Source organism: Corvus hawaiiensis, chromosome 8 (assembly GCF_020740725.1).
Source record: "Corvus hawaiiensis isolate bCorHaw1 chromosome 8, bCorHaw1.pri.cur, whole genome shotgun sequence".
Lineage (NCBI taxonomy): Eukaryota > Metazoa > Chordata > Aves > Passeriformes > Corvidae > Corvus > Corvus hawaiiensis.
In genome coordinates this window covers 11,737,144-11,763,914 of record NC_063220.1, presented here as the reverse complement: position 1 = coordinate 11,763,914, position 26,771 = coordinate 11,737,144, and the positions used below count along the sequence as shown (strand labels likewise).

The 26,771-nt window shown below is 40.9% G+C and overlaps 1 protein-coding gene across 1 annotated transcript in view; it reads left to right on the top strand.

Moving 5' to 3' along the window:
- The window catches only part of SORCS3 (sortilin related VPS10 domain containing receptor 3), a 276,335-nt gene that overhangs the window by 156,032 nt on the left and 93,532 nt on the right, over nucleotides 1-26,771 (top strand). Inside the window, exon 5 of the mRNA XM_048310943.1 lies at nucleotides 16,440-16,513. Coding sequence (XP_048166900.1) covers nucleotides 16,440-16,513 — 74 coding nt within the window. The remainder of the gene's footprint in view (nucleotides 1-16,439; nucleotides 16,514-26,771) is intronic.

The following is a 26,771-nucleotide window of genomic DNA, read 5'->3' as shown; positions in this document are numbered from 1 at the left end:
TTGGGTTGTTTGTTTTTTTGGGTTTTTTATAATGTTTTAGACACAGAAGCAGAGCCATGAAGGCAGGGTCTCTGCTCCGGGTAAAATTCTCCCCTGGAATTTAGGCCCAGTCTCCCAGTATGACATAGGGCAGTAAGGCAACTAAGGGTGGGGTTGTTTGGTTGGGGTTTTTTTTTCACAATGTCCAGTTGGGCAGTGTGCTGCCAGAGAAATCCAGGGGGAGTTGCTTCTAGAAATACAGGCACCTTATTCCAACCAGTCATTCATATTTGGGATTCTTTGTGATGAGCTATTTTCACAGACACATGGAATAATCCAAGTTGGAGGGAATCTCAAAAGATCACCTGGCCCAACCTTTCATGGGAAAGGGAGCCTAGATGTGATTATCTATCACCCAGTCCAGTCCTGAGTGCCTCCAGTAAGTGCTCTTTGGTCTCAGTTTTTTGGGCTCCATAAGGAAACCTAGGCACATGGGGCCTTCAGGGTTGTGTTCAGTTGAGGATATTGCACTTTGAGTTGGAACTCCTAATGTTGGAAATGCAATTCCAGGATAGCAGCTGCTACTGCAGATGTGCTGAAATTAAGCAATTAAGAGTTGCTGCATGTCTGCAGTGAGATGTGACTCTGGCCCAGGCCTGTAGGTTTTCTTTCCTCAGGAACTGAGGTATGGGGCTGATGAGGAGAGGCAGGTTGGTGGCTGCCTCACATCTCATTTTGATCTAAATTAGCAGGCACCCAGAGCTGTTACCTGCTCCTCAGCACCATTCCTGGTCCTGGAATTTAATTGTCGTCGTCAGAAGTGTGAGTAACTACTCCTTTTATCAACAACAGCTCGAGACTGCACCTTTTGAGTAAAACTCAGCTTTTCTTAGAAAGATGTGAACATTATTTCTAACGGGGAAAATAAGCTCTTTCTGCTCCTGCGTGGATCCTCATGGTAGAATCACCATTTCATTGTATGGTGTGAGAGAACACACCAGGGCTAATTTCTCATCAGGGTTCATTGATACCTGAAGAGCACAATGACTGTGGTTCCAGTCCTATGGATACAGTGCTCAGCTTTCAGATTTATCTTGCACCAATCACTTGACATCTGAGCACCCCACAGAGCGAAGCTGGAGGCACACTTACTGCATTCTTTTCTTCACCCAAAATGGAAAGAGATTGAGGAAGCTGCTATAATAACAATTACTCCTACAGGCCTACCATACTGAGGAAGGAAATAAAGTGAGTGTGTTGTCCAGCTGTAAAGGAACACATAGTGTTTCATGTTTAATATGAGCCATATTATAGTAACTGTTCATAGGAATCCCTACCATACTGACTGGTCCATTGTATTGCACATTCATGTTAAGAAGCAATCCCTGCCTGAGAGTGCTTGCAATTAAACGTGAGGCTGACAGACAAAGCGTTGTCCCTGAGTATCTCTAGTGTATTCAGGCACAGGTCATTAAAGTGTTTCACTGCCTAACTACCACTGAGGACTATAACAAAGTCAGAAACTGAATGCAGATAGAGTCCTGTTCCCATGACTTAACCACAAATAAGCCTTTCATCTCTTTGCCTTTTGAATACTCTTCTGAGAACATCAGGTTCTACAAACATATCATGTGTCTGTTGCTGGACAAGCCACCTGCCAGCAGCTCTCCCAGGCAGGCAGGGCTCCATCAAACAGATAAACTGAAATGTTAGTGAAGTTAGAAAAAACGCAAACCAAACAAAAAGAACCAAACCCCACACCAAACCCTTGAGATTGGGAATATTTAAAGGCAATTTACAGAAGTCTCTTCTTCAATATGATAATGAACTGAAGAATTGAAATCACTTAACTTCATTTACAAATCATGAATATGTATCAGTGCCTTTAAATGAAAGGACAACTCAAACAGATATAGTGTTTGTTCAATTCATTAAAAGGAAGACAATTTATCAGGAGGTTTTTTCCACTCTTAAACTAAAGCTATATGCAAATGTCAGTAAATCAAGACCTTGCGCTAATTCTACAGCATGATGAATATTTTTATAATCCTAATTAGAACCAGTCATTTAGTTCAGCAATTTCCCCCAATCTAGCCAATTTGAAATTAAAATAGATGCCTTGATTACAAAACTCATTAGCAAAGAAGCACCCTTTTTTGCTAACCAGTTCATTTGGAATGCACAAGCTGAATGAAGTGAGGAGCACTTGTGTTGTCAATTGCCGTAAGTGAAGTGAGCCTTAATTGTTGGCATTGTGAAGTATTTGTATTGCTGCATGTTTCATTGCAGTATAATATATCATTCATTAAACATAACAAAAGCAGTTTTAAAATGATTTAATTAAGTGGTGTTGGTGCACCAGGTAATTTTTATAAAGTCAGATGTCACAATTGTTTGCATTTGAAGTATTGATGGGCATTACTGTCGGAAAGAAGACGTATGACTCTACATTTATCATTCTGATTATGGTAGGCCTGGCAGTTTTAATAGGAGATGGGAAATTAAATTATGCAACCCTGGCTGTACTTCAGAAATGCCCAATGAATTTTGTCCTGGCAAAATACTGAACTTTGGGCTTGTGATGATTTGTGGTGGCGAAGAGAAAGTAATGGCTTGTGAAACTTGATTTAGCCAGAACAGACTTTCCTATTGCTTGTTATTTATGTTATAGATACTTCATGAGCAAGTTTTACTTTGAAAAGGGAAATATAGAGATAAATGGAGCGAGACACACTTGATGCTTAGATATGCTCTTCTGCTGGAGCAACCTATTTTATTGTGTAACAGAGCAAGGATCCTGTGGTTTATTCCTGGGCCATGCTAAATCATGGCAGTATATTGATTTTATCTGGAGCCTAAGTGGGGTGAAGAGTGGTTATAAATATAGCAGATGGGAATAAAAATGAAAGAGTGAAGAAGGCTGAAAAATAAGAACACCAGGACCATGATTTATTTTGCTTGACTGTAGAGATCTAAAACGTTGCGATGTGCGCCTACATTGGGTGTTGAGGCTTCACATCGTAGTTGGTGGTGATCTACTGAACGGTGTTGATTGATTTCTGGAAGCAAATGGAGGTGACTCTTTTAGGATGAGGTAAATTGTACCTTGGACTCACTTGTATTGACTAGGCCTCCACTGAGTGTCTAGGAAGTAATTTCCTTTGCTGAGATGTAACTATTTGCTATATTACCTGAGATTAGGGGACTTGAAACCAACCCTGCTGTCTTGGACGCATGCAAAATGGATTACATGGGATATGATTCCAATATGATCAAAACAGCAAAAAGTATTAAGTTTCCTAGTTCCTGTTGTCGTGCCTACAGATTCTAATGACCCTCACCCTGGAGGAGAGAGCAAACATGATGTGGAAGCAAAGGAGGAGTTCCCAACCTTTTGTTTTTCTTTTCAGTGAGGCAGCCAGCTGGACAGATGATGCTGAGGGCTGAAGGTACCAGTCCTTTCCCCCTCATCCCCCCAAGCAAGCACCTGCACATGCCTGTTTTTTACATCACCAGCCACCAAGAGCAGGGAGAGTCTGTGAGGGTGCTTCCTGAGGGGTGCATTTCTGTGTGCTGGACTGGCAGCTTGGGGTCAGGAGTAGGAATGGCAGGCCCAGAAGTAGCAGACTGTCCCTTGCTCTCTGTTCTACCCCTAAAGCAAGGGCATTTCAGCTTCCTGAAATCAAAGTCTTTCTACACAGTTGAGAGATGCATATCCGAGAGACAAAGAAAGAGAAACCCAGAAAGCAGCAGGCAGGAGCTGATATTTCCTGGCAGAACTTCCAGTGTGGTAGGGGTGGGGATCCTGTGTGAGAATTTCTCATCAGCAGGTGCTGTAGTAGTAAATGTGCCACAAGGCAGAGAGGGTCCTTCTTTTATGTTGTAGCACAGCAGTCTATTAAAAAGCTCATACATTTAATTTCGAATTGCTTTGTGCCTATTGTGTGAAACAGGTTTGTGTAATACTAGAAGCTTATATGTTTTTTCTCAGATTGCCCTGTGCAAACAGGCTTCTCTCTGTCGCTCTTGCCTTCCCTTTTTGAGTCACAACAAACCATCCCTGTCTCCAGTCCTTGTTTTCAGTGGGGAAATGGACCATGTTCTGATCTGATAGCATACCTGAGGTGCTTTACAAAAGATGTGTGCAGTCACACATGTAGCAGCTGATATTCAGTGAGTCCATTGATTTTAGCAGGGAAATGCTGATTAACATCGCTGGAGGATCTGACCTGAAAACATGTACGGTATTCTTTTCTCACATAAAACAAGAAAGATGTAGTTTATACCTCCCAGTGCGCACATTTTTTTTCCCCCTAAAATCTGCCTGGTGAGAGATGCAGAGTCCCTGGGCAGAGAGCCTGTGTGCAAGCTCTTACTTGTGTTAAGGCAACTACTATTCCATTGTTCAACCTTGACATACCAAAATTCACCCATCTTTTTAAAAAATTTTCTCTTTTTTCTCCTTCTTTTTTTTCCTTCAGATAGAAACTTCATGTAATCAATTATTCTGGGGAATAAAACTGCCAGAGGAACAGCTGTAACTCCTCTGTCCCCTCTCTAGGCATGGATGATTCAAATGTCCCATATGTTCAATGGTAATCCAGTGAATGTTTCAGCTTTTCATGCTTATTGTGTCAGCGGTGAAAAAGAAGGCCAGTTCCTGGATTTTTGGTCTAGCACCTCAGGAGCTACAATCCCAAGTGTTTAGAAATAATGAATTGGTCCTTTGAAAGTAATGCGTTTGGCGGAGAAAAAATCAGGGAGGTGTTTGAATAATTTCAGTTGTCCTCTCTTATATGTCTCTTGATGCTTCTGTGACTGAGGAAATGTTGAAAACCATGTTTTTCAAATGCTTCCTCACAGTTAATAGAATTAGAAATTTTACCATTAGCAAAAAAAAAGGAGGAGAACCCCCAAGATTTTCGTAATGTCCTGATTCCAGCACTGTTCTTCTGCAGGGCATTTATGCTTTTAAGACACATATCTTTATTCATGGTTGCAAATGCTGCACATCTTTAGTTGTGTTTCGGTGCATATTTCAGCTGGGTGTTCATACTGGTTATCTGGGGAAGACTGGTGACCTGTTTGGTGTTTGTTTGGGGTGTGCACACACCTGTGTGCAGGTTTGAATTTTTGCAGCAGAAACCCCACAGCAGTTCTGTGACAGTTATAAGAAGTTGTTCCACAGTAATAAAATTCTTCAGTTTTGTGTTCAATTGATTTTTATAGGACTATAGGTGGCTATAAAATGAAAGTTAGGGCATGATGCAGTAAAATTTTGGTGCATTGAATGTATTGTGGGTATGATAAAAGGAGGAGCTGAGGCACCGAAATGAAGGGTGATATTTTTGAGAGGAGGACAATTGATCAAAGAAACAACAAAGCTTAAAGCTTCATAGAAAATCCTTGTGATTCTGTCATGCAAAAGGAGGAAGACCATATCCTTCCCACAGCCTCCTACCTTGGGCATCTCATTTCTGCCACAGGCTCAGTGATCATAAACTGTCTGAATATAGATTTTGTAGCATTTTATGCTTGCAGTGTTCAAGAGATAGCAGCACGTACAAATAACATGTTAGCAGAATGTACTGGACCCAAGGGGACTTTCCTGCCGGATAGTGAGAGAACAATAATGTCATCAAAAGTTTTGCTGCCAAAACAGGACTCTAGTTTTGTCCTCTAACACAGCACTTGCTTCAGGCCAGTTGATTTTCTCAGATCTTCGTGCAAGTCCGCAAGAGTTATGCACACATACCCAGCGGCACAAATGTCATGAGTCTGAAAGTTCTGCTGCAAAATTGACTCTGCTATTCCCTAGCTAGATGAGTTGTACTTTTTCTCCAGTGACAACATGGAGAAGGCTGCTCTATTTTTCCTTTGCAGCCTTCCATTATGAGTTACGCTGTACCATCACTGCAAAGCTAGGTTAACTCCAGGAATTAAAGTTACATTATGTCAAGTTTGGTGAGTTGTTGTTGTCTATAGTTGTTGCCTTGAATCAAATTTGTTTATTCTTGGGGCTTTGTAGGGGCTTTTTTCTTCACCCTACTTCATAAGGTGGATTGAAGGTACCTAGAGTTTCAATAAATGGGATAAATAGATTAAATATAGACACCATAGAATATTTACAAACCTAGAGAGCTGCTGAGAGAGGTTAGATAAGAGCTTCCTTTTTCTTGCATGATTTGCAATTGCAGATTCATTTATTCCAAAGGTACACAGTTTGATTGCAGGAACTGGGTGATGGATGAATCAAAGATGACAGTGTAAATGGTGTCTGCCCAGCAGCCCGGAGGGAGCTCTGGAACATGTGAGTTTCTCATTTGGTGATTTTTCTGGCAGTGATGCCTCAGTGCAGTGACAGTTTCTGCTCCAGCTGTCAGGCTAAATTGTTCCTGATGATAGCTGGTATTTACAATGATGCTGTTCATTTGGGTTCCTCCTGTAAACAGTCTCCCTTTCCCATTTGGATTGGGATAAACTGAATCTCTGTGAGGTGCAGGGAGGAATCTCTCGTATTCCATGAGACCTTTTACTCTTCCCTTTCTGCATGTGATCTCTGGCTTGGCTGTGTATGTGTGGAGATGGGTGCCTGTATAATCAGGCTCTGCTTTTCCCTTCAGTTGTCGCCTATTGCCAAGGCATGGATTGCCAGGGAATCTGGTCAAAAATAAATTTGGCTAGCTAGAGATGAACTACTCCACTGAATTTTAAGTGTTATAGTAAGAGCAGTACTGGAGAATATCTTCAAGACAGCAGAGCCCCTTGTGGAGACCAGAGTTGGCTGTTGAGTAGAGAGTGATGCTGAAAGGGATCTAACTTCCTTTATTATATTATATGTTCAAGCTTGCAGAAGCCTCTTGATTCATTATAGGACAGGATATGAAAAGTACGTGGTAATGGAGATGGCCTAAAAGAATGCAGTGTACAAGAGCAAGGGTGTTTGGGTAGGAGATAATATTTGCTGAAGCTACATCTTCAATGCTATCAGAAATTGAAGATTTCTACCTTGTTTTTATAATCTTTTTGCTCACAGAATTTAATTCACAGTAAGAGTTGTGCTGTGAGCAGCTTCTGTGTTCTCTTTTAGGGGACATAAGACTCCCAGTAACTAAGGTGGGCCTTTCTCTGGGCTGGCTCGGTCCAGTATCTGCCCAGGCAGTAATAGAGCACAGGTGGTGTGTGTGGACCAGAGTTGTCCAGAGAGGGATTTCTCCCAGTGCAAAACCTGTACAATTCCCAAGCAGCATCCCTTCATCTACTATAGTTTCCCAGAAGACTTTCAGGATGGCATTGGGGTCATATCCATGACCAAAAGAGATGGAGGTAGAACCTGTGTGGTGGTAGCCTATAAATGCTGCTCTGCATCATAAATCCCTGACAGAACCCATGGCCTCAGGCTGAGGGGGCACAGTGCCCTCATGGGGTGAATGGACTAGAAGAGTAGGGACAGTTTGTGGGACAGCTCTGACTTCGTCAAGAAATTCAACACTCTGAGAAGTGGGGTGCAGGTCCTAAGGACCTGTGAGATTTGCTGCTCTTCAGCTGGTGAGATGAGAACTGAATGGAACGGACATGTGCCTTCTGTCAGGGCTGACCCCAAGTGAGAATAGCATTTTCACCTGTGTGAGATGAGTTCAGGGGTGTGTCTGCTCAGTGTCTGAAGGTGACGGGTCGCAAAAACTGAGGAACTGTTTCGAGTAACCACTCTTATCTGTGAAGATGCTGATGAGTGGAAAACTGCATTGGGTGGCAGGTGCATGTGTTAAATAATGTACAATTTAAACTGGGGCAGAATACATTGCTTTAATTTTGCCTAAATGACATATACTGCTTGAGACCAGACTAATATTTCTTTCAAGCTGTGTGAAATTTTTTACATGAACAATGACTACATCTCAGAATAAAACGCTGTTCTAAATGCAGTCTCAAAACCTATTCATTAATGCCCACACACTTTCAGAAATGTTTTTTTCCACATAAAGAAATAAATCAGAAAAATCTTAGTTGAATTTGGAAAGTGGTTTGGGGATGTGAAATCTATTTCTTCCACTAATCTGAAAAAGTCCCTCTGCCATTAAATCCTGGTCTGTATAATATAGAGGTTAACCTACAGATAGTGCCACAGGGTTTGTAAAGGAAGGAGGAGAAGAACAGCCAAGCATGTGATTGTAGCTTTACGTCCCACTTTGGCTAATGTCTCAGCCTCTCCTGCTTTGTCCGTTGTAGTCTTATGCTCAATAAACGTGAAGGATTGGTCTGTAATAGCAACGAATGTACCCAGATGCTTGCACTGTAATTAAAGGCATATATCACACAATAAAGCGCATTTGAATGAAAAATCTTCCCATTAGACATGTGGTTCACATTTATTTCCCCTTATTGTTAAACTTCTGGAGTATAACCATTGATGGAGTATAAGGAGGGACTTCTAAAGGCCTACAATGTGGAGCCCACAGGAGCAAAGAACATTTTCCTCAGGCTGGGAGGACACAGAGCTCCTCAGTGCAGGCTGGCCTGCACAGCAGCATAGGATTTATCCACGTGGTTGGTGGATCCAATTAGCACAGACCTCAGATCCAACACTGCCTAATGATTTTTAAGCTGAAGAAGGTGGACAAAGGGATCAGCCCGGCTTAGAGACAGAAAAATCAACAGCCATTAGAGCCAATTCAGTCTTTTGTGACTGTTAAAGAGAGGGGAAAAAGGAGCGAAGCAGCATCTGGGGACAACAGGAGCAACCTGAAACCTTCTCTGCCTCTGGCTGTGCCTACTGGATGTCGGTGGAAGAAATACTGGTAAAGATAACTCCTGGTGTGCCTTGTAGCCTCTGGTAGCAGGAGGCAGCTCTGCCATCTCCATCCCATTCTGATCTCTTCATGGTTCCAGTATTGATCCCTCATTCCCTTTCTCTACTTTAGTCCTCCACCAAACTCTATAGCTGATTTTGAAATGGTTAAAATATCATGGAGAAAGGAATAAATAAGCAATCAGAAAAGTTAGCCTTCCCTCAAAATGGCATTTCTATTTATAGTATCTTTTGCAAGTTGCTAAAGCTAAATTCTTTAGAAGTGATTGAAATGTTTTGATTGACCAAATTGAACATATTTTTTCTCCAGATTTTCAGTTTAAGAAAAAAAATCATGGAAGTAATATTTTTCATCTTGCTTCGGCACCACTCTAGCATTTCTGGAGGTGGGGGAAAAGCAGAAAGAAAGAGAACCTGTTTTCCACCCATGGCTAAAACACACCTTAAGCTCTTTGTGACACTTACTTGTGACACTGCTCCTGTTGCAGCTGTATCTGGACTTCTTGTTCTGCTAGAAACCAGTCATGGAGTAGAAAAGCAAAAGATGCTGCTCTGAGCAGAAGTGCCAGATTTTTGGCTGAGTGTGCTTAACCAATAAGGCTTAAGAGAAACTGAATTGTGAAGGTTTTGGAATGGACTTTTTTTTTTTACCAGTTTAATCCACTTTTGTCTTTTTCTTGGAGATGCAGTGGCAAAACAGAGAGAGGCAAGTCTTGCTTTCAGCATCGGGTTTAAAGTGGATCCATTGAGTGAAAGCATTTTTTTAACTATGAAACCGTGAAACCTGACATCAGTGCATTGTCTTAATCTGCCTGACTTCATTAGAAACCAGGTCTGAAATGAGCTATACAAGTATAACATGGAGTCAGACATTTCCAAAGCATTTCGTCTTTGTGCAGAAGATTGCTGACCAGTGTCTTACTGCGGTGGGATGGAGACTGAATTTCTTTTGCCTGAAGACCTAACTTTACTGACAAGCATGTGAAATATTTTTCTTAAAATGCAAAAAAAAAACCCCAACCTTCCCAGCTTCTGAAACCTTTACTTTCTTTTTCCTCTCTGTATGGGACAGATGATGGAAATTTATTTAGTATTTAATTTCTCTCTTGACCAGTTTTCAAAATAGCCTGTTTCTAGTGTCCCATCTATTACACAACATCTGTGGGGAACTGAGCAGCTCTGGTGAGTCTCAGACATGCATCAGTCTGGGCATGTTCTCTTTCCATGCTTAAGACAATCTGGCTGTACAATGCTAGAGAAGAACCTTGGGCTGCAATGAGGTCTCTTGATGCAGCTTTTAATCACCTGGAAAGGAAATCAAAGTAAAGAGATAAACCGGTCCATTTGTTTTCATTACAATTACTAGTTTTTACTACTCTGTGTAAACAAAGGCCATAAATTTGGTGCTGGTAGACTTCTTTCTCCTAAGCTCAGCCCCACCAGCTGTTGCACAAATCTTTTGGCTTGAGAAGCAGGATTTATTTTTAGCTACTTTAGCGTGGAGCTGTCTAGAGTGCCTTACCTGAATTGTGGTTTCCAGGCAGCTTGTGACAAGGAAGAAAAGGACTTTTTCCATTATTTAAGGGTCCAGAAGCACTTCCAAGCTTCAGATCTTGGTACCACTGGAGCCTCACCTTGCAACGTGGCAAGGATAGGTATTTCCCTTGGAGGAGTTGGAAAGAACAAGCACAGATAGTTCTTGAGTTGGTTATCAGCTTGAAGGTGATGTTAGCCTTTGTGTCCCTAATGGTAACTGCTGACGCTCCAGAGCTGTCTCACTAAGGCCCAGACTGAGGGCAATGGTGGAGCAGAAGAAAGAGAGGAAGACCTCAAATCTTTCTTTGAATGCAGCCTTTTCTACTGTGGTAATAAAGCCACTTCCAAGGCAAGGGTTGCTCCTGACCTGGTTTCAGCCACACTACTGAATTAAATTAGACCTGAGTCCTGTACCAACAGTGCTGCAAGTAACATGTCCTGCCTCCCAGGAGAACCAGAGAAAGGGGTTTGTATAGACCCCACGGTTTAAATGTTGCACTGATGCTGTGAAAGGGAGGGGCATCCATCTGTCCTTAAAAAAGCAGATATGGAAGCTGTGGTAAAGAAGTAGGGAGTGTTTCTGGGGTACTAATACCTGTCTTCATGGCTATACTGAATCTATCCTGTGTTCAACTGGCAGTTGTCAGACATTGCTTATCTGTTCTGTACTCTAGAGACTGAAAAGTGTTGTGAATTTTTCCTTCAGTTCATTTTCCTTCTAGGAATGAACTTTCTGAAATATTAGTGGTGGCACCCTTCTTCTTTTGCAGTTTCATCTGTAACACAGAAATGTAGAGAAAAGATACACCTTGCAGTTTTCTGAGAATTTGCAGCTTTTTCTTTAATTTTTTTCTAGTGATCAAGGTCATTTTCCTTCTGTAGAGAAAATTTATGACCCTGCAACAGACTTTCTTTTCTGCGTTGTCCTTTGCATGCAGTCCAATTTCCTACAGAAATGTTGACCTAATTTTTTCTTCTGCCCTGGTTTAAGTTTTTGGCAGGAACCCTCCACACATCTTGTAGATTTTTCCCACCAGCTCTGACTGAGAAGGTGTTAGTTTGCTTTGTACTTTTCTGGGATCAGAGCCATCTTTTCATGTAAGCAATCTGAGCTACTGCTTGGGATCGTTCTCTTCTGAGGCCAAGCAGGCCAGGCTAATCTGACCCTCTTCTTCCATCATGTGTCAGCTGCTGCCAAGTTATTACCACTAGACCCACTCTCACCCTGCTGCATTTATTTTGAATACATCTTTCCATCATCAGCTGTATGTATTGTCTGGAGAAAGTATAATTTTTTATGTAACATATGAATTGTTCCTCTAAATGCATGTAGTTCAGCTGCTCTTCCTCACTTTATCTGGCATCATTTGCACTCCTGGATGGCTGGCAGACAGGAAACTCTGGAGAGTCTCGCCAGATGTTTGCTCAGGCCAATAGACCTGATTTCATGGCAACAAATAATATTTGGTTTTATTTGCTTATAAGTTTTTATGTATGTTCCTGGTGCCCTACTTCTTATGGGTGTAGACATGAAAGTCTGTAAATATCAAAGCTCTGTGAATTTCTTTAGTCCACTGTCTGTTGCTTTTCAGTCTGTAAGTGACATCTGTATGTGCTTCTTGCAGTGGTAAAGTGTGCCCAGGCTATTGTATGCTTGGTCTTTCCTTGGCTTGCCTTCAGTCTTCATTCTTCTGTGTGCTTCCCCCATGAAGACCAAGCAGGTCAGCCTGAGAACAGGGAATAGGTAATGAAATCCATCTCAGCTAGATCATGTGTCTCTGGTGGGGTCATCTCCTTCTGCACTAGTCACTGTGAGCTTTTTGTAATATCTGTTGAGAGACGTGGAGAATTCTAAGGCTTGAATAACAAGCAATTTTAGAAGTTTCTTGCCTGTCTGAAGATGAGCCTTGGTGACTAGCTCAGACATGGATGACTAACACCAGGGGGTTGAGTCTCTTCGTGGGATTTCCATGTTTCCTTCTTTGCTTGTTCTTCTCCCCTCTCTCCATAAGTGGAATTGAAGCAGACCAGTTTCTCATGCTGTTCCAGTTCTGAGCAGCTTTACTTCTCCAGAAAAACAATCCTTTTCTGTTTTTTCTGTTTTGTTTTTGTTTGTTTGTTTGTTTGTTTTGTTGTTTTTTTTTTGTTTTTTTGCTAGCTATCCTTGGTAAAATAAACAAAACACCCAAAGCAAATTACCCACAACCCTGAACAAGATCTTCCAAGCCAGCCAACATGATGTGTCACCCTGAGAGTTTGTACTGGAGAATTGCAACAGCGTTTTTCATATGAAACACTCTTGCAAGCATATAGGTACAGCTCTTTTCTTTACAGTTCTGTAGTTCTGAATGTGTTTCTGGCACAGAATCTGACACCGGGGATAAAGCTCCTTCTTTAAGGGGCTTGCCAATTTACTTGGAAACAATGCTGGTGTGAAATAAAATGTTGCCTGTGTTCTTGGAGTTTGAAGACAAAGCATTCTGCCTTTGGTACATAATATCCTTATGGTTTAGATTTGTGCTGAGCAAAACAAGCAGGAGTTAAGGTCTGGCCTGTAGGGAAACAGAGTTGTGTATCACCGGGGCTGCCAACGTCTTTCCTCGCACAGATTGTGTTCTTGGTGAAATGCAGGGCTGTGTTGGTGGATGTGATATGTTTGGTGCTACAATCCTTGAGTGGGGAGTATCGTGATGCTTTTTGGATAAATATTTGCTATTTACCTCCTTGATGGTGCAGCCTTTCCTATTTTAAGTGGTAGGTCTGATCAGGCTCCTGAGTAGAGGCAGAGTCAAATCCTCTGCATGCCACTCTAACTGCATCAAGAGACAAGACCAGCCCATACATAAAGTCCCATAGTGGTCTTAATTTTTCAGTCATCAGAGTAAATCAAATAGCAGGAGGAGGCTTCAGAAAGGCCATGCCCTCACAGTACACCCTCGTGGTGTGCTGGAGTCCACCCGTCTTGAACCAATGTGTTGGAGTGCTCCATGAGGTGGAAATGCCAGAGATTACTTGTCACTAAAGAGCCAGAGCAGAGCTTTAAAATGGGAAAATCTTGGCACCGTACCTACATCATTTATTTCCTTTGCTTAGTATTCAGCCTTAGGACAAATTAATTTCTCTTGAAATCTGCTGTACTTGCCACTAAATTTGTTGTCTTTTCTAAAAGCATATCTTCTCCTGTGAAGGGAGATAAACAAAAAGTGTATGTATATATTCAATTTTAATGCATACTAGAAATCACTTTATGTTTTATTTATTTATTCAACATTAACCTTTGCATTTGCATCTGTAAATAATACTGTAAAAGTGAATTGGGCCAGAGAAGCCTTTTAGGGATTTGTTCTGTCATACAGCTTTAAAACTCAGTCATCTGTTTAAAATTTGAAGTGGATGCCTAGAATGAGTAGGTGAATAATAAATAAAAGTTATTGAAATGAATAATATCCTTTTTATCTCTTTATCTGAAATCACATAAAGGCTGCAAGTTCAGTTTAATCCTTCTGACATCAGTCAGTCTGAGCTTTAATAGAGAAAAGGAAGGAAAAAAACCCCAGACCAATAGCTGGTCTCTATTTTTTAACTTGATACAGAGCAGCAAGCTCCCTGAAAGAGACACTGGGAGACATGAGTAGTAAGAAAGAGATTGTGCTTCATGTCAGTGAGCTTTCTGTAGCTACTGCTGTTATGCTGCTGCAAAATGAAAGGAAATGCCAGGGGCAAAAGATAAAAGAGAATCGAAGGAAATGGATGTATTTTGCTAATCCTTTCCTCTCATGGTGAGAATGGTTAATCCATTGCGGAATACAATGAGGATGCTAGACCCACTTGGACTTGCTTGTGAGCATGACTTAACTGGGCCTAAGTTGCCTGAAGCCTGGGTAAGTTGCACCTGTAGTCAGGACATATAAAGGATAACCCAAGTTGTTTGATGCAACTGATGCAACTCGGTCTGTGCTGAGGTCCTTGTGTGTGTAAACCACGTCCAGTGACTCAAGGAATATTCCTTGCAGGCACTGTGCTAAAGTCAGGGCAGAATTGTAGGACTGTAGAATTTTGACTTTGGAGTGTGGATTCTCAGTTATTGTTTCTAAAAACCTGTGTGTTCTGAGAATTAGTTACCTTAATATTGATGCCTACTTCATAAGCCTAATCTCGAATTTGGACAAGGAATTTTCTTTTCCCAGCTCCTTTAATTAAAAAAGACAAGCGATGCTTTGTTGCTTTATTTTGTATCTACACAGAATTCCTTTTGGGGCAGAGGACACTCTATCGTATTTTTTTAGACAATCACCTGAAAACCAGAGGAAGTCTGGCTATTGTGGGCTTTTAGTGCACTATGTTACCCCGTCTAGAGATGGTGCTTAAGAAATATGGCCAAATTAGAATATTCAGATTGTGTCTGATCTCCTGAACAACATGGGGCAAAAAATCTTTCCTAAAATTTCTTACCACTAGCTCAGTGATGTTGTCTGGAGTGAAGTCTACGTAATTGGAACCCTTTTTGACATGAAGACTGAAGGACGTCTGCTTCCATCTCTTTCCCCCTCATGTGTTTTACTGTCGGCTTGAGCTGTTATTGGCCAAACTGGAGTTCCTATTGGCATAAATGCAAAGGACTGAGTCTTTTGTCTTGATCCTTGATGGAGTCTGGATTTGAGTTTCTGAATTTCCTTTTGCTGGCTATACAGTGATTTGTTTGTATAGTTGAGTACAAACATAGCAAGAATTAATTAACTGCCTCAGGCTCTGGACACTGCTCAAACAGCCCTTTCCAATCATCTTTCCAAATTGATCTGTGGTCCAGGTCTGATGTGGCTGTTGCATCTCTGTGGTCAAAGATACTGCCTATTCAAGAAACTTTAATTTTCGGTGTGAGCACACGCGGTTTATCTTTCCAGTCACACTTAGCCATCCATCACAGCAGTGCCACAGGACACATCACTAGGTTGTGAACCCTTCCAATCTGAGCATGGACCTGCCTCCAGTTTACAAATCCAGTTACTCAAATCAAATGCAATGCAAAACCTGTGCTCAAATGATACAGTTTTTCCATTAAGGACTTAAATTTGGCTATTACAAACATTAAAGTTTTTCAGTTCTGTTGTCTACCTCCTTAGCTGGCAATCAACTCTTGTTTTGTTAAGCCAGAATTTAAATCAAATGAAATTTATTTGAAATCTTGTTCAAAATGCTGCCTGATAATTAGTTCTCTGTGATCTAGTAGTAAAGCATAGTAGTTATTTCTCAAAGCGTATTTTTTTCTCTGAAGAACCAAACTTGCACAAAGTTAGAGAAAAGGAGCTTACATGTATTTCAATTATGAGAGGATGAATTGTGGGTAAGAAAATATTTCTATGAAGAATGGTGTTTGTGGTATTAAGCAGAGTATGTATGAAGCAAACACGTCTGAAACTCAGTATGGAGTTGCATGGAAATTTGGTTACCTTACAGCTGTGTCATTTGTTAACCAGAAAGACTCAAAAAGATCATTATATTGAAAATTTGGCTTCCAAAAAGAGTCATGTCACTATCTTTGGTGTTTAACTAATGAGAAGGTTGATTTCTGACTTACCTAAATATTTAGACCTCGTTCTGAATATTAGAAAATATAAGTTAGGAGCAATTTACTTTTCAATACAGAAGAGAACTGATTCACTTCATAAAGCCAAATCATAGCATGACCTTGAATATAGAGTCACTACCTCATCAGAGTCATGTTGACTAGTCTGATTTGTCTCTTGTTCTATTTGATACTAGGAACTCACGTGTCACCTGCTTCCTATTAAGCAGAAAAAGCCAGGGGGATGGCTGGCTTTGTTACATGGCAGTCACAGTGAATGTATTGACAGCTGAAATTTGGAAGCATAAAGATGTTTGACATGGTTTGGGAAGAGACAACCTGCTTTTGAATCTCAGGAGCCCAGTTGGTTTAAGAGTGAATAGAAGACACTGCCTTCTTAGCCTCCCCTGGCAGCGAGGGTGATTGATAATTGTGTACAATTATTGTAAACAATCCATTCTTGTTCTTTAATGTGAGCTGATTTTAATACTTTATCTAGCAACAGTCTTCTTCTTCCTCAACGTTTATACTTTCTCTCTTTCTGTCTTTCAGCTGTACAGCTCCATGGACTTTGGAAGGAAATGGCAGCTCATGCACGAGCGGGTCACTCCAAACAGGTTTTACTGGTGAGTTATGGGCACTGGCTTGGCTTGCTTTGGGTAGGTCATGGAGGGGAGAAGGGCATCTGACTTGAAGGGATTGGTTGCTTTACCTGAACATGAAGTATACCCTTGGTTTTGTTCATCATCAGTGCTATAAACTCAGAACATACCTTGCAGTGCCACAGTCTGTGTGTTCGTACCTCTTGTCTGGTAAAACATGGTGTCTTTTACAGAGAAGTACAAGTCTTTTGATAATTGCAAAACTCCTGCTTCTTTGTTATACACCTGCTTAGAGTAACACAGAGAAAACTGCCCAGTGCTTCAGTGACAAGCCTGTGATCATTAGACCTCCTGTTTTTCAGCCCTTCAGAGAGTTACTTTAGCCTAGAACACAGTCTTTGTGCAGAGCCAGCCACTCTGACCAGTCTCCTTATGCAATCTTGGTGAGAAGGGATGATTCACTCTGCTTTAAATCACTCTCTGAGGAGCCAGTTTCATTATAGTGACTAGTGAAAGCCCAAGATCTGCAGTTTGCTAAAAATCTGCTTTGTGACTCAATTCCTTCTCATTTCCCAAGTGTCAACCCCTCAAATTGTAAGAGTGTCTTAAAATCAGATGATGAAACAAATTTAGTTCCTATCTCCGGGCTCAGCCATCTCAGATGCCTCTTTTCCAAACTTCTCTGCACCATGTGAAGGCTCAAGAACTGACTTTTAGAGAGAAAAAGAGAAGTGTAGTTCTTCTGTAGTTGAATTTAGGATATGGGGCTCGAATCAGATTCATAATTCTGTACTTACTATATGCCAGATGATGGGGTGTGTGTGAATGTGTAGAAGTGCTGATTTACAGAATCTGTGTATAGCTGAAAGAAGTGTCTGGTCTTAAAGACCAAAAAAGATTGTATTATTAAGGAACCGGAGGGTAACATTTTGGGTGGTTAAAAATAAAAAAGACTTGAAAAACTTAAAAGTTGACTCCCAGTTACAAAGCATGTTACATATCTATATCTATATCTATATCTATATCATTTTAGAGTCAATGACAGACATTTTTGTACCTCATTTAAAGCCCCTGGAATCCAGGCCCAAAATATCTATAGATTTTATTTGCAGTGTTTCCACACCTTGCACTGGAGGTAGACTCCTTATTTTAAATTACCTACATCCTTCTGCAAATCTCTCTAAACATCTTTAGGCTCCAACAGTTAAAACATGGCTTTTTGGCCTCAAGTCTAGAGATTTCCCTTAGTGTGCCTGAGGAATTTGGACAATGTGAGGAAGTTTTGAACACCGAGGAAAGGAAGTTTTAAGGCTCCTAAGTCACATGGACCTGCGAAATATATCAAAGGTCTAGAACCTTGTCTGTCCATGTTACTGTTCCACAATTCCATAATGTAGGAAAGGAAGTTATTTTCTCCTGGTTCAGGTGGCAGGTGGATGACTGACATAACTATCAAAAATCCTTTGATCTCACTATTCATACTGGGTACACATGAGAAAGGTGAGTGTAGATCCTCTCCTGGTGTATCCTTCTGCAGAGCAGAATAGCTGTTCCTTGGAATAATTTTACCCCACCCTTTAAATAACACAAGTGAGCTTAGGGGAGAGAGGCTTCTTGGAGGATAAAGTGCAAGGGCTAAGTTGACTTGGGAACAAAGCAGAATCTCTTCTTAAAGGACAGGTTGTAGTGTTGTGCCTTATTTTCTGCTTTCATATAATAATGGTTAATGGAAATTGCCTGTTTGTCCATTTCACACCCAAATATGTGTTGTTTTCCACAGTCTGCCTCATTTTTCATAGTCTTTTGCCTGCAGTTTGAACACTCTTCTTTAACAGTGCATTATGTAACACCTCTGTTTCAGGTGCCTTTTTCTCTTAGGAAATGTACAAGTCTTCTATAGTTAAAACCCATAAGACATAAACTTAGAAATCTTCATTCTACTCAGAAACAGCAGAGTCCCGCTGAGAATAAGCTTCCCAAGAGAGTGAATTAGGTTTTTCCCAGAGTGGGAGGGATTTGAACCAATTCATAGTGCAGGGATCAGAGGTATTGAAGTTGTGGAACATAATAACTCTCCTTAGCTGATTTGTTTCTCTTTTTCCTTCCTTTCCTTTTAAAGCTACAAACTGTGATGGCTTGCAAGCTTTGGCTTGTAAGATCTGTACAGAAAAAAAATGCAAAAAAGAACATTTTAGCCTCAGAAGTTTGTCGATTTCTTTTTATTGGGCTATGAAAGAGAGAGAAAAGTGGGTATAGCTGTAAGTTTCAAAGGGACACGAGCCACTACTCTGTGAAGCTCACAGAATCATAGAATGGTATGGGTTGGAAAGGACCCTAAAGATCATCTAATTCCAACCCCCCTGCCAGGGCCAGGGGCGCCTTCCACTAGACCAGACTGCTCAAAGCTCCATCCAGCCTGACCTTGAGCACTTCCAGGAGACAGACATCCACAGCTTCTCTGGGCGACCTGTTCAATTGTCTCATCAGCCTCAAAATAAAGAACTTCTTCCCATTATCTATTCTAAATCTACCATCTTTAAATTGAAAACTCCCTCTCTTTAGCTACTTAAAGGTGCTGTAAGTTCTCCCAGAGCCATGAGGTTCACACAGACCCACCTCTCAGGTCTGTCAGTCTCCCTCTGGATGGCATCCCTTCCCTCAGGCGTGTCGACTGCAGCACTCAGCTTGGTGTTATTGGCAAGCTTGCCTCTCCACGTCACCAGCCTATCGCTGTCCGTGCCATCAGTCTATCAAATACTACATTATTCAACTTCTGAATTCAAACTTCCATGGAAGTTGAAATAGTAATGATAGGGAGATGCCAAAATGAGGTAAGCTGCTCTTTTGTTTGCTGCTCTGCACCGTTCATTAACAGAGGCTCAGGTAAGCATCCTTCATGAAATGGGACGGTCTCCGTCTGATTGGAATGCAGCTGGCTTTATCTGGGACAGGCTTTGCTGAGTATGTTTGCCTTCAAAACATGACTTTCATCTCTCAGGCTGCTTTGAATGGGCTTGTGAAGACTGTAAAGTTCACCTGGTTCATGGGGTCAGTCAACCTGACAGGGAAAGGTCTTATTTTTCTCTCTGAGTTCTTTCTGAATAATTATACCTTCCCTGAGAGACCTTGCAGATAGAGATCTTAAGGCCAGGAGAGAATTGCAGTTGCTTCAGAGCTTGTGAGATTGGGATGTGAATTTTCTCTCAGCAGAGTAAGCACAACCTCTCTGTTAGTCATGGACACACTCTGCATTTTTTGGTGTAGCTCTAGTAACCAGCATCTGTGATGGCTCTCCTCTGGTCAAAAACAAAGCCCTAAGCTCCAATCCCAATTTGTGGCATTGTGTCCTGGCTCTTCTATTCAACTTCTTTCCTTAGTCATAGATGTTGGTGCTACTCACTCGTTTGTAGTTTTGTGTTCTCATCCCATATGGATGTCACATGTTGAGCTGTTCATGGGACATCTCTCATCCGTTCCTGAGCCCACTCAAAATTTGTGCATGAGCTGAGATTCACCCCTGGGCCACTCATAGTTATAAAAAACTAGGATTTGAGTTCTCTGCTTCGGTAGTAGTGATTCATTTGTTAACTACACCCACTGATGGCAGTGGCAGAGCTTGAACAGAATGTGTTACTTGATGTATGTACAGGCATCCAGATTTGGCTCCCATGTGCCTTGGCCTCAGATTTTAATAACTTAGGATCCTGTAAGACTAGAAATAGGGAATTTACGCTAATGTGATACAGAAATTCCAAGATCACTCAAGATAACTGGAACCAGCATGGGTGCAAAGTTTGTTAAAAGCCTACTCAATGTTCTTTTCTTTCAGAACACATTTCTGCAGCTCCCTCTGGGCCCTGTTCATTTTGTGTCACTGTAACTTAGACACCTGTGCTGCCATGTGGAGGATATAAAAAATAAAGCCCATATTTTGTACAGTAGAAATGTTGGGGAAGTTTCCTCGCCTGTAAAACACATGGTGTGTTCTGTGCTGACTAAGTACTGTTGCTCTTCTGATAAAAACTCACAGGACTTGAATTGACCTTAAGTTCTTTTTACTACCTCTGCCTTTTCCTGCGGCAGCACAACGGGGCTAAGCAGTTTGGCTACTGGAGCATTCACCCAGCACTTTGATGGACCACAGCTTTTCCCTGTCATCTTGGGTGACTCCAGCTGACTTTCCCTTGCTACCTTGTGGGTGAGACTGGGAAAGGAGAGCACCTTGATGACTGTAGTGGGTGGAGTACTCGGATATTCTAATGTGAAGTGCTACAGTAGTAGATTAAGAGCCATGGAGGGTGCAAGAGAATGAAAAGATGCTTTAGTGGCAGATGAAATCCTTTTATCATCCTATGGCTTAATTCTTTAAAATACAAAGTTTCTCAAGGGGACTTGGGTTTTCTGTCCAGTCAGCTGAATGGCTGTGAATGTCATCCCCTGTCCACCTGTCTTTGGAGGCCCTGCCTGTGTTTGCTGAGCAGGCACGAGAATCACCATCCTGAGCAGAGGACAGGACTATACTCCTTGGGACACCCATACCCTTTCTTAGGGCTTTTCTTTTCTTTATTGGAGAACACATTCCTGTTTCCTGCCTTCCATCATCACTGGGGAATATGAAGTGGTGGATGTGGAACCATTTTCCTTGTTTGGTTTTTTGTTTTTTTTTTTTTGCTTGTTACAGCTAGACATTTCCCTTCTCTCATTTATTTTTTTACTCGTGCTCTCTGGGACTGTGAGTGATTCTGTCAAAGCCTGGGAGCAGGAAAGTGGGGAATACCCATTTGTGTGGAAGAGAGGGAGAAATCTGCACAGCATTTCTAATGCCTCTGGGGATATTTGGAGCCCTGAAGTCAGTGTGCAGCATGAACCTAGTCAGTAAAAGCCACTGAAATACACACTAATGATGAAAGTTGGATAGATAACACCAACAAGGCAGGAAAGGAGAGACTGGGACGAGGAAGATAGGACATGCACTAGTGTGGCTTCACGGACCAGCGTTTGTATTTGCAAGTAGAAAAATTTGGTGTATTAAGCAGTTCTCAAATACACTACTGATTCCCTTAATAAATCTCCCCAGAATTTTATCTTTTCCGTTTTTTCCCCTGTGATAATCAACCAGATTTCTGTTTTGTTTTGCGGTGGTTTTTTTGTATCTATGAATGCCAGACACAATGACTGATCTCTGAGGATTAAAAATTGGGAGAAGGGAACACTTTCACTGGAGAAAGAAGGAGGCTGCATATCCACTGACTTAAGTTGTGCTTTGGAGTTAAAGGTTTTCTGTCACAGTTGTTTGAGGAATGAGACAACAAATTTTGTATTTCAAGGGCAAGGTTTTCAGTCTTTTTTTGTGATTTTGGATAGTAACAGATGATAAAAAGTATCAGCCAGTGTATTTCTTTTTATTTGCAGCCTGAATTTCAGGACGACTATAGCAGAGTCTGGTTTGGATATCTGATAGTAATGTAGCAGAAGTTAAGGGGTTTACCTCAGTGTTTCTAAGGGTTATTGTCTGGATTTGTATGTGCCTTCACACAGATGTTTGTGTCTGTTTTTATTTCTTTGTCTTTGGGACAGCACTGATATTTCCTAATTCCAGTGCCAGTTTTGGTCCAGTCAGCAGTTTCAGCAGCAGTTCCAGTAGTGACCTTTGGATACAGCTGACATTAACTTTACTTGCCTAGTTTGTCAGCAAAGAGATGGTTAGTCAAACATGTGCCTGTCTCTCCTGTAAATCCCACTAATCATTAACTACCAGATGGTGTCATTGCACGGTGCTGGGGAAACATCGCCTGATTTTTTACAGCCAAGTTTAGTGTTAGGAAAACAAAGTCTTGTAAATGTCAAATTGACTCTTAAATAATCCTACATTTGAGTTTTTCAGAATTTAAACCATACCATACATGGAGCTATGGATAAAAGGAATGACTCCAGTTTGGCAGCCATGGATTACACCTACGAGCATCACCAAAGCATGTACCCAGTGCCTATTAGTGGAGCCTCCCTTGGGCTAATGACTCATTTGGCTCTGGTAAGGGACTTGCCTCCCATGCCCCGTGGGCAAGAACAGCCCGGGAAGCTAACATAAATCTGGGATGTGTTACTCAAGCCACCATGACCATGAAGTGTGCTAGGCTGAGGACAACATTTTCAAACTCTATCTTCAAGCTCTGTAATACGAATTCAGGAGAGATGAGATCTTCTCAAAAATTCTTGGCATATATTGGAAGATTTCCTTACAAGTTCACTTTAGTTAATTAAAGACCATGGTGATAATAAACCAAATTTTATTTTCCTTTTCAGTTAAAAAGGGGCAAAGTGAAACTGTGAAGCTAGGGATTTTATTTCATTTTGTGTGCCTACAATTAATGCCATCGGCACTATAGATACTTAGTGTTTCCAAATGTTAGGCTGTAGGTGACTCACTTGTGATTACACAGTAACTCAGTGGCAGAGATATAAATGGAACATGGATATAGAGGTAGATACTTTTTTATTGGCTGAAATAGTGTTTATTTTTTGTTGAAAAGTTTTAAGTTAAGAAAGTTATTTTAGAATTCATGGTAACATTATCAAAATGTTTCTCTCAAAAATTTAACAAAGGGATATCATGTAATGTTTGACAGTTTTTGGATGGTCTTTTAAAGTCAATTTAAAATTTGAATAAAGCTTCATTTTGCAATATATGATTTTTTAAAAAATTAAAGCAGGGAAAGAGTGCAGTCTGAAACAAAGTGTGTGATGTTTTTTTCCTAAACATAATCCTATCCTGGTTTTCAACTACAGATTGGTAAGTGCTTTTCCAAGGACACTGTGATCGATTTTATGGATATCTAAGAGTATAAAAACCTAAATTACCCTAAGGACAGGAAAAATCTTCACTCCGTGTCTCTGGGAAATGCTGCAGGACTTTCTTATAGACACTGAACAGACCCCACGGGTTCCATTAGTGCCTTTGGTCCGTGTGATGTTCAGACAACTATTCCCCTTTCTGAGCACAGCCCATGTTCTTTTTCTGAACAAATTTATGAGAGATTGACAGAAATAGTTGGATCTGGGAAAGCATCTCTGTAGAAGGTGGGAAAAAAACCCCATAGTACAGTACTGGAGAAGTATTACAGACTATTTTCTAGTTTACCAGGGACTAAAGCCAAAAATCTCTGGGGGTTTGGTAGATGTTTATACTGACTGATGACTTTATCTTACAAAGGAAATTTGTTAGAACTAGTCTCTTGTACTAGGCATGTAAGCTCTAAGTAGTAGCTGATGCTTTACTATTGTGTGGTGCTCCTCTCCTTACTGCCTGCTTTCCTAGGAAAACAAGTGTTTGACTTTTTTACTAAGTCCCATGGATGCCTGGGCTAAAAGCTCTTAACAAGAAAAAAACAACCAACCAACAAAACATACTAAAAACATCTTGGCTAGAAGGCTTGTGTGTGATTGTGTGATTATGAAGGGAAATAATTTTAAATACTTTAAATTCTCCTTTAAAACCTGTGAACTAAATAAATGAACCATAAGAAAGGTGCCACACGATAAAGTCTCACAATACGTATACACCTGGCTGCTCTCACAGCAATAATGAGTTCTTTCAATGAAGGATATATCCTCTGGAAGGGCAATTTTGGAATAAGTTGTCTTTGAAGGACTTTTCTTTCTAACCTCCTTCTTTTTCTCTCTTACCTCCTTTTGCTTGAGAAATGCAATGTATCTTGCAGGAGGAAGGATTATCCCTTCTCCACTAATGTAACTGTGGATGTCCTTACATAAATACTATCTGGCTTTAGAATTTGGGATTTGTTGTGGTTTTAGTACGATTTGTGGTGTTTGCCACATTTATGTCTTTAGATGTTCTGTGGCTGGCAGTTATTTTTTTCCTTGAGGCCTCAAAAAGTAAGGGCTGAAATATTTTTGTTAATTTGGTTTAAATCTAATGCCTACCACTAAATGTCACCTGTTGCTCTGCAGTTAGTGCTTTCAGACATCAAAAAGCCTTTTGCTTTGGTCTCTCACCTATCAGGTTTCTTTATGTCCCAGGGGCCAGTCTCTTCTCTTATCTCTCCCATTGCTAACCTTGGATAATTCTATAACCCCCACCTCCCCCACACTCTCTTTGACTAAGTGTCTGAGACTGAAGCAGACTTGATGAACCACTAATAAGAAAGACCAGGAATGCTTTGAGGAAGTTTGTTGGATATTTCTCCCAATTTGTATTGATCCCTGGATGGCATCCCAGTGCCATGTCTGACTGAATAGCGCATGGTGGGAGGATCTGTGTTCCTCTCATGCAAGAAGGTGACAAATAAGCTCTCCAAACCCCATCACTGTGTTTCAAAGGCCAGTGTTGGAAGCTGAAATGCTGTACTGCTGACTCATGTAGTCTGCCTGGCCTGACTTCATCCTGCCTCTCCTGATGCACGTGAACTCAGACACAAATTAATTGCAGCCTGTCAGGAACAGTCCCAGAGTAATTCTTTGTGATACTTTGTAGGAAGCAATGATGAAAGCCAGCCCTCTAATTAATATATTGAATAATGCATCCCTCTGAGGCATATGGGGATCTCCCATACTGTCATAGCTTGGCAAAGCTAATCAAAAGCCAGGCTGCCAGGCTGAGAGGTAGCATCATACTTTGTGTATTCTGGCTAGCAAGGAATAGTTTCCCACTTTTTTTTTTTTTTTTTTTTTGGTGGAGAATTTGGGTTAGGTTTCAGCTTCTGTTCTATATCATATTAATCTCTTTGTTTCTGGAAAAATGGGTGAATTCTCAGTGTGGAAGGGAATCCCTCTTGTTTTCACATGACTGAAAGATAAACATTTGGGAATTCTTTTAAAATCACTGCTGTTCTCAGAAGTTTAGGAATGACCTTTTCACATACTCTGATTATGGACATAATTTTCTGGCTATTTCATTCAGTGGAGAAACACCTACAGGCATCAGGAGTGAGCATCTTTTGTGGATCCATCCTCCCTTTGCCCCAGACCTCATCCCAGATGGCCCACTTGATTTCAATAAATGCACCTTTACAGCTCTTGTTTCTTTACAGCAACTGGGGCTGGCAGCATCCTTGCATTGGAGGAAGTTGCAATCTAATGCAGGATTTATCCTCACCAAGTACATCAGCACTGTCAGGGACCATTTTTACTTGAAACTAGATACCTCAAAATTCTTCAAGGAGATTTTCTCAAGAAGAATCAGGAAGGACCCAGGTAAATTCCAGTTCATTTCACTGAACTGATTTCAGCTGCTGAACCTTTGGAAATTTGCCTGGCATTAAGCTGAACAAAACCAGTTGTTTTATTTAACAGAAGAAGTTGAGCCCATGCTGCAAGGAAAGAACAGTCTTATCATGGCAAAACAGACAAGATGTTTCTGCATTAATTTAAATGTGAACCATTTGTGTTGCTCAGTAACATCCATTAAAGATAAGGAGGTCCGTTTTTATGCCTTCTGCTTGTTGTAAATTAACAAACTCTCTTAAAACAACAATTCATCAGCAGTTATATGAGGCAGAATTCATTCTCGGCAAGAGAAGAAAATGGAACTCCCATCCTTTCATTCCCTGGCATTCCCCTGAGTCTCCTCTGTAGAATGAGATGAGTTTAATTTTGCTATTGTTAAGCACAGTAAGCATGAAGCTACATCAGAATGTAAGGGCAGGAAGGAGTATCTTATTAGCTGCACTACAGGTTCTTTTAAATAATGTTGATTCAGTAAGTTGTGTCTTGCTGATCATATAGAGAACAAGGACGAGAAGCCAGTGAGTGATGCTGTTTCACTTGCATATTTGTAGTGAGTTAATTGGAATAAGACTTAGCAGTGGTTATCATAGCTCTGTAATTATCTTGCAGATAATTGTTCTCCATTGGGCAGAAGGCAATAAAAATGGGAGGTAGACACATTTCCATGTTTAGTGGAATATCAGGAGTTCTGTAGGTGAGTTTGAGAGAGAAACATACTCACCTGTGTCTGCCAGCAAATACTCAGGAGATAATAAATAATACCTGTAGACTTTAGAGCTGATTTCAGTAGATCTGGGTTTTCTCATATAGGAGAAAATCCTGCTTTTTATTGAAAAAAATAAAGAAAACCAAGCCAAAAACTCTGTCAGGTTTTTGGCCAAAGGGTACAGACGGATTCTTAGGTTTTGCTCACAGTATTTTTCGTTTTCAGGTTTTGATTGAAAATCTTTGAGGGAAGGAGCCATGTTCCATTACAATATTGATTTTTCGGGCAATCTGTAATAGTGACTCCCTAAAGCCATTCTAGATCTGCAGTAGT